The following is a 12,683-nucleotide window of genomic DNA, read 5'->3' as shown; positions in this document are numbered from 1 at the left end:
GGTGTTTTTGTATTATAAAAAAATGTTAAAATAAGAAAACAAAAAAAATAAAAAATGACACTGTTGGTTATTTTTGTTTTTTCTAATTTGTTTTTCTGGTGTATCATAGCTGCTGCTCATTTGTTACCTTAAGGCTAAAGTTGCTGAGATGGCCACTCTCAAACTTTTAAACCTTGACCTTAACATTATCAGTCCCACTTAAGGCCATGTTACATTAGATACCATTTTCCAGGGATTTTCAAGCATCGCCATCATTTACACAATCTTCGCGAGTCAGTGGCAGTTGGCAGCACTCTTCCACAAGGGTCCATCATTTAGTCTGTCCTCCCCAGTGTTTCACGCCAACTAGCTGGAGACTCGCCTTGACAAAATCAAACTGTCAAATGGCATACAAAGTCGTTTGCTCTGTGTGCCTGAGAGCTGACAACCAATGAATGCTCATCCGGAACTACAAATGCATATAAACTAATGATGAGGAAGAAGCAATGCAGGTGTTTTGGACCACACAAACTTAAGAAAATCTGATCTGTCTGATATTTCATGTTTTACATACCATGACAGAATGGAGAAAAGAATTATGACTTAATTTGTCACACTTTTTAACACTTTATACAGCCCTGGCTCTGTCAAACAGTACACTCTTGGTTGTCAGGAAAAGGGGCGAGTACGACTGTGCTGGAAAGTTGACACACAGTCACATGAATTGATATTGCCAGTGATTTTCAGTCATTTAAACTGACATCATCCAGTGGCAAAATCAACAACAGCAGTCGGCAAGTCTGACATACAATACAACTAGAAGTCATGTAACGTGACATCGGCTAAAATCTAATTTAAGACTTCAAGGGTTGGGAGACTTTTGTGGCAACACTGGGCGCAAGACAAGATTTGACCCTGGACAGGGTGCTAATTCATCATAGAGCACACATCCACAGGTTTAATTTACAATTACCAACTAACGTACAAATTTTTATAATGGAATATTGGAGAGGAAATAGGAAATATCACAAGAAAAATTTACACAGGTATGGCAATGCGGGTACAAGATTGAAACCCAGAAGCCTGAATCATTTAGGCAGTGGCACTTACAACTGCACCTCTGTTTACATCACCACCCCCAGACCATCTATCTATCTATCTATCTATCTATCTATCTATCTATCTATCTATCTATCTATCTATCTATCTATCTATCTATTATATAGTACCTTTCATATCTATCTATCTATCTATCTATCTATCTATCTATCTATCTATCTATCTATCTATCTATCTATCTATCTATCTATCTATCTACACAGATAACATATAAATACACCTTTGTGTTATAAATGAGTTCCATTTCTGAAGACATTCATAACTTGATCTTGTATGCAATTCGAAACTTGAATTAAAAGTTTCTTTACTGAAAATATTAACATAAATGCATATGGTTTTATTACTCATTTTACAGAAAAATGTTTCAAACGTTTTAATGAAATTACAGTGCAGCAATATTAGTGTACTTTTAAATCACAAATAATTTTAACTAAAATGAAGCACTTAAACATCCTAGAGTGTCTGATAGTGATGCAGCACTTTACAGAGTAGGGAAAGGCGTAATGCTAGCACATAAAGCCAGCACTAACTTAATCCCTCAGCAGAGATGTGTTATCTTTGCAGAGGAGTCGCTCAGACTGACACCTTCCTCCTGCCAGTGTCATAATATGGTTTATAAAATTATTTTTTTTCAACTTCTCCCTGGCTTTAAGAACATATCTGAGTATGTTATTTCAGTGTTTCGGAGGCCAATGAACGTAGAGGTTGTATTCTTATTTTTCCTGTTTTTAACTTTGTTGTGCTGTTTCATTTTCCTCATGTGGGAGACATGATTATTAAGAGATGGTTCATGGAGATCACGTGTCATGACATCACTTGTGCATCGTTTTTTAAAGCCATGCCATGCATACTTTACTTTGCATTATTTTGTATTGTTAGTTTTTTTATTTTACTGGTTATGACATTTTTGTTTCTTCCTTCTGATTACAGTGTATGGCTCATATTTCTTGACTCTAGTTATGTGTACCCTTTGGCTTATTATTATTTACTGCTTTGTTTTCTGTCCACTGTCTACTTGTACCGAGCTTCACTGCTTAATTGTTGTCTTCATGGTTATGAGGCCTGCATGCATTCTGACTTCTCCATGTCATCATTTGATTCGGCTTTACCTCTAAAGCGCTGTTTCCTTGCACAAGAAGTACACCCATTAGTGACCCTCCATGGTACAGCATGACAGGGACGTGTATTTAGGACACTGGGAATTACAAGCAACGGTTTCTACTGCTCAGCTGAATGGCCAGCCATCAATCATGTTCTTTACTGTGACAGAGCTTATTACACAGCTACACATGTTTCTGATTGTATTTGGTGACATGTGCTATCTATGGTGAGGGATCTCTCAGTGTCTGAGACAGCAAGCCTGGAACTTGGACTTTGGATGCTGGGAATTACAAGTAGCGATTTCTACCATTCATTTAAACAGCAAGCTGCCGATGATCAAGCTGTTTATCTGTGAAGTTGTGTATGCTGCCATGGACATTTGGTGACATGCGCTATCTTTCTTAAGGGATCAGTTACCTTCTCCTTCCATCTACTCTACATCCTAAGACAACAAGGCTGGGACATGTACTTTGAGGGAGAGGTAGGGAGCACGCGCTGATAGCCCATTGCCGCATCCACTACACAAGAAACCACCTGGATTGGGACCCAAGTGTAGCAGGTGACACCTAAGCACCACACTGGAACAGTGTGAGGTTATTTACAGTGGCTGGAGTGCCAATCCTACCACCAAACCCCAAGTTTTCCCTGTAGGTTGAAGGACCTGCTTGCAGGGCTAAATGTAGATTAACATCATACCCAAAACGAAACAATTGCAGGTTAAAGGCCTTGCTCAAGGGTTCAGTGGAGTAGAGTCACTTCTGGCGAATACGGGATTCGGTCCAGCAACGTTCCAATTGCCAACGCAGATCCCTAGTTTCAGAGCCACCACTCCACCCCACGTGCACTTTGGATGTTGGGAATTACAAACAGCAGTTTCTGCCACTTAGCTTAATGACTAGCTGACGATCAAGCTGCTTACTTCTGACTGGGTTTACTGTGTGGCTATGGAAGCTGCCAGTTACATTCGGCAATAGATACACACAAAAGCAAAAAATGATTCAAAATGGTGACTAGGGCCATAGTGTGCAATAGTTGGTAGTATCAGACATGGAGATGAGACGGAATACAGGAAGGCAGTGAGTGGACAGTTTTGTTGACTGGTGTGAGCTGAATCAACTGCAGATCAACACCAGTAAAACTAAAGAACTGGTAGTTGATTTAAGAAGATCGTGATCTCCAGCCACTCCCCTGTCTATTAGGGGTGTGGAGGTGGAGATCGTGAAGAGTACAAGTATCTAGGGGTGCATATGAGCAATAAGCTAGACTGGTCCAGGAACTCACTGGCCATATACAAGAAGGGTCAAAGTAGGCTCAGATCTTTTAGTGTCAGCAACACTATGTTGTGGATGTTCTATAACAGCGTGGTTGCCAGTGCCATTTTCTTCACTGTAGCATGCTGGGGGAGTAGCATGAAAGTGGCAGACATCAGGAGACTAAACAAACTAATTCAACAGGCTGCCTCTGTGGTAGGAGAGAAACTAGACAGCTTGGAAACTGTGGCAGATCAGAGAATGTTGTCTAGGCTTCGGTCTGTTATTGAAAATGCTAATCACCCACTTCATAGTGTTGTGGTTGAACAGAGGAGCATTTTCAGTAGTAGACTGACTAGCATCAAGCGCTCCACTGAACGGCACAGGAAATCCTTCCTCCCCACGGCCATCAGACTCTATAATTCCTTTTCCGGTCGCTCACCCAGACTTTAAGCTGTTACCCATTTTACTTTATTGGATATCCAGGTACATTTTTTCAAGTACTTAAAATGGGCAACATACTATCTGTTCTTGTGTAATAAATTGTCTGCTCTTCACATGAGAATGACCTTATTTGTTCTCAAATGTGCAATATTAACGTAAGGTGCATTACTCTGTACTTTAGTTTGATACTTAAATTTATTATACTTTATTTGTATTTACATGATGACTTTATACTTGCTCTTAGTGTAACATGTCCCTTGTCTGTTGTTAAGTTCTAACATAAGTAATTTCCTTCGGGATTAATAAAGTTTTTCTGATTCTGATTCTGATTATTCCTCACTGTTAATGATTGCTGTGACACATTCATCCGCATCAGAAGTAGTTTACTTTGTTCAAAAGTAAAAAAAGACTAACCTTGTTAGGTGAAAACTAAATTCAGCTGAAAAGAAAAACGTGGGAGTTTTATGAGTTTGTTTGTATTTGTGGAAGTGCTGTAACCTGAGGCTTGCCTGTGTGTATATTTAGATACACTTCATAGTACTTATGAAAACAATTGCACTACAGATATGTCTTGTAAAGCACTTGAGATAAAATAAAAAGTTTGCTTTTTTGTTTGTTTGTTGCTTGACATTGTTATTGGCAGCAGAGCACATGATGTACCCTTCCCTGAGTTTCTCTGCTGTGTTTTAGTAGTGAGAGGCCAAGTGTAAATGAAATATAATGAAGACTCCTTATTCCCCTTAACTTAGGACTGACCGTGATCCCAGGTTTGGAGCTCAACATACACTGCAGGAGGCTGCTAACATGTACTTTACCTTACTGCCATTGCATATTGGTAGAGGGCCTTCCTTCTCTTCAGGCATGTTGTAAGCTTTAAGTAAGGCTCGTACCTTTTTCAGTTAAACACAACAATAAAAATGCTGTTATTAATTATTTCATAAAGCATTAGGGAATTGGACACTGTGAATAAAAATTTACTGCAAACACGCATGGTATTATAGGGGTTATGCTAGAAATATTTGTTAATGCTTTTTATTTATTTGTTTATTTTAGAAGCAAGATTTAAGCAGTAGGTATTGACAACAATAGGTTAAACATCAGTCAGATTGGCAGCGGTGGGTGTCTGCTTTAATTACTCTGGGCTTGATGCATTAGGCCATTTGAATTCTGGTATTGAATACAGAGGTGAGAAATGCTATAATAAGATCAGTCACTGACTATTAACTATTTTAACTTTGACAGGAAAAGACCAATGAAGACACTTAAACAGTGGTCAGCACTTTTATTATTGGGATTTGCCTTACTGGGAATACAAGCAAGACCAAGCAAGGATGAATATGCTCCGAAACCCTATCAGCCTCTAGTGAGACTGAGACACAAGGTATTGATTTCTTTCTGGTTGCATTACTCACTTAAGACAAAAAGGCAGAAGTCTGATGATGGCAGAGCTAAATGCAGTACAGACTAACTTAACCCATAAATGATTCAGTTTCTGGTTAAATAATGAATTTAATGGTTTTACCACAGCCAATTATGTGTCCTTGTGGTATAGATTAATTAAGTTCATTCTCAATTAGATAAATGTTGCCTTCATGACACTTGGATTCCTTGTACTGTCCATAAACTGTCTGTGGTTTGGTATTAAATATCATTTTAAACAATGTACTGTTAACTCATTTTGGTATGATTGCTTATTTTGTAAATAAATGCATTATTTACCTGAAATGTTTTGCTTTCCATTTAATTACGTTCAATTAAAATTTTCCACATTAATTCCAGATACTTTGTTTTAATAAAATGAACACTTTATTGAATTTTGTAAAATAAAAATATAAGCAAATATGAAGCACTCGTCAGGCCATCTAGTTTCGCCAATAGCTACAGTGGATTCGGAAAATATTCAGACTCCTTCATTTTATGCACACTTTCTTCTGTTGCAAATTTATTTTTACATGGATAGATTTTCCATTTTTGTCCATAAATCTACACGCAATATCCTATTATGACAAAGTGAAAGCATTTATTCAGAAGAGTTTGCAAATTTATTAGAAATCAACAGAAATCTATCATTCATAGAAATATTCAGACCTTTAATTCAGTAGTTTTTAGAAGCAACTTTAGCAGTAATTTCAATCTTCTTGAGAAAGTTTCTACAAGCTTTGTACACACTTTGTCAATCTCTTCTGTGAATAAGGGGCTTATGTGAGTGCAGGTTAGGGTCAGAATTGCAGGGAAACCCTTTTGATGTAGGCAGTAATAATATGAAGTAAATTAACCCACATTTGAACCTTTGAGACAAATCCATAAAGAGCAATCTCTTTACCTCTGGTAATGGTGATGTTGATGGATTTGAAATAGTTTACTCATTTCTGAATAAAAATAATTATTTGTGGACTTTCTGTGATGGGATAGAATATGTCACACAGTGATTTAGAATCATCATACAATACCACTATATAACTAAGACATTAAATAATAGTCATTTTAAAGTTTAGTTAAATTTTAGCATTACACATAAGGACTCTTTTATGGAAAATGTGAGGGTAAATAATTAAAAGTAATGAGTGTTATGTAGGCAGATTACTTTTTAAAGGCATGAATAATGTAATGCAATACTTATTTTCTTGGAGTAAAAATACCTGCTATACTTAAAAAAAATGTGTTACTATATAACTCTTCTTCTTCTTGTTTTGGCTGCTCCCGTTAGGGGTCGCCACAGCGGATCATCTTCTTTCATATCTTCCTGTCCTCTTCATCTTGTTCTGTTACACCCATCACCTGCATGTCACCTCTCACCACATCCATAAACCTTCTCTTAGGCCTTCTTCTTTTTCTCCGGCCTGGCAGCTCTATCCTTAGCATCCTTTTCCCAATATACTCAGCATCTCTCCTCTGCACACGTCCAAACCAACGCAATCTTGCCTCTCTGACTTTGTCTCCCAACTGTCCAACTTGAGCTGACCCTCTAATGTCCTCCTTTCTAATCCTGTCCATCCTCGTCACACCCAATGCAAATCTTAGCATCTTTAACTCTGCCACCTCCAGCTCTGTCTCCTGTTTTCTGGTCAGTGCCACCGTCTCCAGCCCATATAACATAGCTGGTCTCACTACCATCCTGTAGACCTACCTTTTCACTCTTGATAATTTCCGTCTGTCACAAATCACTCCTGACACTCTTCTCCACCCTGCCTGCACTCTCTTTTTCACCTCTCTTCCACAATTCTCATTACTCTGTACTCTGGAGTAGTGTTACTGTATAACTACAGAACACTATTCCCACTGCTCCAAAAAAGATTACTGCGTTATTTCACAGAACTGTTGCCTTTTTTTCACAAAGATATTGCCTGCTTCTGTCCGTGGAACATCGAGGATGAGGCTAAGCATGTGCATAGTGTGCAATTAAGTAAAAAGATTTTGAAAAAATGTTATGAGTATATATTTAATGTTGCATGTGCTGCAGGGTAAATGTAATTCACACAGTTTAGCATCACAGGGAACCAGTGACCATTGCAGCAGCACTGTGTGGAAGGCAAGAAGCCGATGAACTTTAGTAGCTGGGAGATGCAATGGACGTCCCCTGTAAGTGCTGTGTCTGTGCCCCCGCCTTCACTGCTCAAGGGGCTGCTTTTCATAGCCCCCTAAGTCAGGTTTCAGCTACCTAAGGACCATATCCCTCTCAGGTTCGGACCCTGTGGCTCTACAGCATTTATAAAACACAAGGAAATCATCAAATGTGGCTGTGTTTCTGGTCAGTTTCATAAAGGTTGATGAGTTTGGGATTTAATAACAAACGCTGGTCAGGAAAATATGCAGTTGTTTCATATGAAAGAAGAAAAAGTAACACAAAAGTAATGCACTGTTTGTAACACATTACGTTTAGTTAATAACTAGTATGTAAAATGTTTAGTAACTTTTTCTTGTAAGTCAAGAGTAAAGTGGAGAAGGACAAACGAACTTTGCTTCAGTATTAGCACGTAGACTTATCTTGCTCAACTGGAGGAATCTTAGCTCACCTCTTTTAAGTCAGTGGGTAACTGATGTTATATACTATTTGAAAATGGAAAAAAACAAATTCTCACTTAGAGGATCTGTTCAAAACCTTTTAAAAACTTGTCAGGATTTAATCAATAACATTTTAGAATAAGCATTTATATTACGGAGAAAGACTCATTTCCCTTTTTACTACACTCAAAATTTTACTCTGGCTATTGGCCTTCCTCACTTTCTCATTGTTGAATTGAATTTATTTGTATCAAGTTAGACTTGCTTATATGGAATGATACTCGCTTTTAATAAATTCAATAAGATGGAAAAAAAATAATGAGTAATGTAGCTAACTTTTACTTTTAAAAAAACGTTCCCCAACATCTTTTATGGCTACTCATTATCTTTTCCCTGTATGCATTAAACATTATTATTATCATATACGGTATACTTTATTCAAGATTAATTTTAACCAACAAATCCTCACTGTCTGGAAGTTAAAGACTCTAATAGCCTCATATATATAAATTTTGACTCTACATGTTTTCAAAATACATTTCTTATATTGTACATTAGATTTGCCTTTATTTAATTATTTATAACTCTATAACATGTTTTCTAATATACAATATTTGAATTAATATTAGAATTTGCTGATGCCGTGCTCAGGTTTCATTCTTGCCTTGCACCAATTGTCATTAAGACAATGAACAGGATAAGTGCATTAAAAAACACAAGGGTATTGAGATGTGGGAAACAGAAAACAAGCCTCAATTCTTTTTTGTTCTGCCTTTTTCTTTTAAGTACAGTAACATACTTTACCTTAAAATAAAAAACACATTCTGCCTTTAAGATATGACACTACTGAAGAATGTCTGGTGACACTGTACACGTAGATATATTTGGGTGTTTATTTCTGTGTTCTTTTATATCAGCAGATTAATGCTAAGGCCAGCCTTTTACTACTTGTGTATCCAAATGTGCCAGATGCTGTTACCAGAAGATCAAGATGGCATTTGTCAAGAAGTTGCCAATATTTAGCTTGAAATGCTTGTTTCAGCCATATCATCACTTCTTAGCAGGTGCTTGGATAAGTCAGCAGTAAAATGGTGTAAGCCTGTAATGCTGTGACTGCAAATAATATACTGTATTTGTTAGAGTCTACACTTGCTTTAGCTACATACTCTGTGGTCGGTCTTTACCATAATCAATAGACATATGGGAGAAAACAACATTTGAGACTGGCTATGCAGTAGAGCTATAAAGCAATTATTCTTAATTGTTAGTATTTAACAAATAAAGATCATATTTTGGTATGTCTAATTAGGTAATACAAGTTATTTTTTCAGCCTAAATATATATATAAACTGTACATATCATTTTCACTCTCCTTGTTCTGATGATGCTTCTGCTGGGGTGACCATACAGTGACCATTTCAGAACATCTTCCACCCTCCAACAAATATCATAATTCGACCCTCCCTCCTGTTTTCTTCTAAGTGGTATCCGTCCTCCGTTTTTTGGCAGAACGCCACTTGTATTCAACCGTTCAACAAAATGCCATCCTCCTTCATGCCTCCAGTCTTTGCCAAAATCTCTCTTCTTCCTCCTACCTCAGATGCAACAATGAGAACAGGCAAGCTGGACACTTCAGAAGGTGGCATGGTAGCCGTCAATCATTTTTACAATGACATCAGGTATCCCCCTCAGTTTTAATACTGACCAATCATTATTAAGGAGATATGCATCTGTCAATCTTTATCTTAATCTACACTTGTGTGTATCATGCTTAAACTTTCTTTGAAACTCCTGCACATTGCAGCTTCATTATGCCTTAATAGATAAAACTTTTTTTGACCCCAGGAGGAAATTTGGCTTTTTACAGAAGCACTTTAAATTAATATATGCTTAAATAGTATTTGCCCCTACTCACTTTGCTTGCCCTACCCCCAATCCTCCCCCGGGGCACACTTCACATTTGTCACAATTGGGGCTGAATGCATGCTAAGGAGATGTGGACGGATCAGCTGCTGCTACCGAGCTGTGTGTTCTGCATGTCGCGCTGCGCGTCAGTCATTTTCAGAAGTGATGACTCCATCTTAGGAATTCAGCAAGTGACATGACCTGGTGTTATATTTGTCTTCTTAAGCCAGGTGTGATGCTTGTATGTGTTGGGACAGCAAATGGCAAATGTTGTCTTCTCTTTCTATCATTTATGATGTTTCTCAATTGCTTTTAAAATTTGTTGAATTTATATAGACTTGCTGAGTGCTTTATGTAGAAATCTAAGTAATCAACGACCTAAGCGTTAATGTTTTCAGTGCACCATGCAAAATATATGTCTTTGTTATATGCCATTTTGTATCAAATTCATCAAAGCAGTGTGTGAACGCTGGCCCTGGCACAGACAGACAGACATCATGTTGTCACCACACATCATTTATTATATACACTATTTACAGTTTGCTCACGTGCACCCCCAGTGCCTTCTTGCACCGATTTCCCCAAGTCCAGGCCACACAGTCCTGTGCCTCTTTACTCCTGGCCGCCTCCAGTCCTTCCTCTCGCTCAGTCCGCTTCCTCCCGACTTCCACCACCGACTGGAGGGAGGCGGCCCCTTATGTAATTCTCCCGGATGATCCCCAGGTGTTTTCAGCATCCCCTCCTTGGCCACGCCCCAGCGTGGCGGAAGTGTCGGCTGTCCTCCTGGCAGCTCTCCGGGCGCCACACAAAGTCTTCCCCCCAGCACTTCCTGGTGTGGCGGAAGTGCTGGGCTCCAGGGACAATTAGGCACTGGGGCACCGCCTGGCGGTGGCCACGGGTCCCTACAGGGCTGGGCTTCAAAGCCCCCTACCCGAGGCCCCCTGCATAACCAGGACGGACGCCCCCACTCGGTCTGGAGGAGGCACACGCCCTCCTCTGGTCCTCCAAGGAGTCCCGGCCGGGCTCCAGCCCCGGCCGAGGACCACAGGATAAACCGGCATCGGGGCGCCGCCTGGCGGTGACCACGGGCCCCTACAGGGTAGGGCTTCCATGCCCTCGACCCGTGGTCCACAACAGAACCAGGACGGACGCCCCCTCGCGGTCTGGAGGAGGCCGGGGACCACAAGTGTTAATGTTTGTGATGTGCCATCTTTTGGAATGATGAAGACATGGCAACTGGATGGACACACAGACAAACACCCAGACACTTACCCTTTAATTAAGGTGGATGTTGCATTAGTCAAAATTGGACAACTGATATGGTCCCCTGGTCTGGCCGATTGTTAGTTACTTTTAGTTAACTATTAAATCTTAAAAAGTCCCAAGCCTCCATTTCACATATTCTTATAAGCATGTCCTGTACACACTAGTTAGATTATCCAAGCTTAAACATATACAGTACATTCTAAAAGCAGTAATACCTTTTCTTCTACATTTGCATGCCCCCCGGAATTCAACACTCTTTGTAAAATCTATACATGTGACTCATTTGTCCTGTGGCTCCTTATGATCTAATGAGCTCATCTGCACCCGCCTGCTGTTCCAATTTGAGAACATTTTGATCACACAGTACACAATGTCACCTAGGCACACAGTTTGTTAACTTTGTTGCTAAATCTAAATAATTCTAAACTAAAGACACACTAAAATAAAGCATACAAATGAAAGATTACAAGTCGTTTTTAGCAGCCTATGTATTTTTTTATCCTTGCTACAGTCACAGTTAATCATTCATTCATTTTCCACATCTGCTCACAGTCTATTACAGCATTATTGAGCACAAGGCAGGAAGCAGCACTGGACTGACTGGGCGTCAGCGCATTGCATGGAAGCAAACACTAGCCGAGTATCAGATTCCTCAATTACTCGATCTTTTTAGTGTAAATTCACAGGGTTTCATAGACCTTTTCTGCAAACAATGTATTATTTATCACTGTTATCAAGCACGTAGCATCATTCATATACTGTTGTGGCCAAATGTTTTGAAAATGACACAAGTATTGGTTTTCACAAAGTTTGCTCTTTCAGTGTTTTTAAATCTTTTTGTCAGATGTTTCTATAATATACTGAAGTATAATTACAAGCATTTCATAAGTTGCAAAGGCTTTTATTGACAATTGCATTAAGTTTATTCACAGAGTCAATTTTTGCAGTGTTGGCCCTTCTTTCTTTTTCAAGACCTCTGCAGTTCACCCTGACTTGCTGTCAGTCAACTTCTGGGCCAAATCCTGACTGATGGCAGCCCATTCTTGCATAATCAGTGCTTGGAGTTTGTCCGAATTTGTGTTTTTTTTTTTTTTGTTTGTCCACCCGCCTCTTGAGGATTGACCACAAGTTCTCAATGGGATTAAGATTCTGGGAGTTTGGCCATGGACCCAAAAGGTCGATGTTTTGTTCCCCGAGCCACTTAGTTTTCACTTTTGCCTTATGGCCCAGTGCTCCATCATGCTGGAAAAGGCATTGTTGGTCAGCAAACTGTTCTTGGATGGTTGGGAGGATGGATGGCTGGTTCTTTATTCATGGCAGTGTTCTTAGGCCAAATTGTAAGTGTGCACATTCCCTTGGCTGAATGGCAACCCCACACAGGAATGGTCTCAGGATGCTTTACCGTTGGCATGACACAGAACGCCTTTTCTTTTTTCTGGATGCTCCAAACAATTGGAAAGGGGATTCATCAGAGAAAATTACTTTCTCCCAGCAGTCCTTAGCAGTCCAATCCCTGTACCTTTTGCAGAATATCAGTCTGTCCCTGATGTTTTTCTTGGCTTCTTTGCTGCCTTTCTTGACACCAGGCCATCCACCAAAAGTCTTTGCCTCACTGCA

The 12,683-nt window shown here is 39.4% G+C and overlaps 1 protein-coding gene across 2 annotated transcripts in view; it reads left to right on the top strand.

The window, feature by feature from the left end:
* The window catches only part of fstl5 (follistatin-like 5), a 1,124,912-nt gene that overhangs the window by 125,365 nt on the left and 986,864 nt on the right, over nt 1–12,683 (top strand). For both annotated transcript variants that reach the window (XM_039750328.1, XM_039750329.1), the window contains exon 2: nt 5,136–5,274. In XM_039750328.1, the coding sequence (XP_039606262.1) occupies nt 5,146–5,274 (129 nt within the window). In that variant the 5' untranslated portion in view covers nt 5,136–5,145. The remainder of the gene's footprint in view (nt 1–5,135; nt 5,275–12,683) is intronic.

This window comes from Polypterus senegalus, chromosome 4 (assembly GCF_016835505.1).
Source record: "Polypterus senegalus isolate Bchr_013 chromosome 4, ASM1683550v1, whole genome shotgun sequence".
Taxonomy (NCBI): Eukaryota; Metazoa; Chordata; class Cladistia; order Polypteriformes; family Polypteridae; genus Polypterus; species Polypterus senegalus.
Note: the sequence above shows the minus strand (reverse complement) of the source record. Positions and strands in the feature narration are given on the sequence as shown.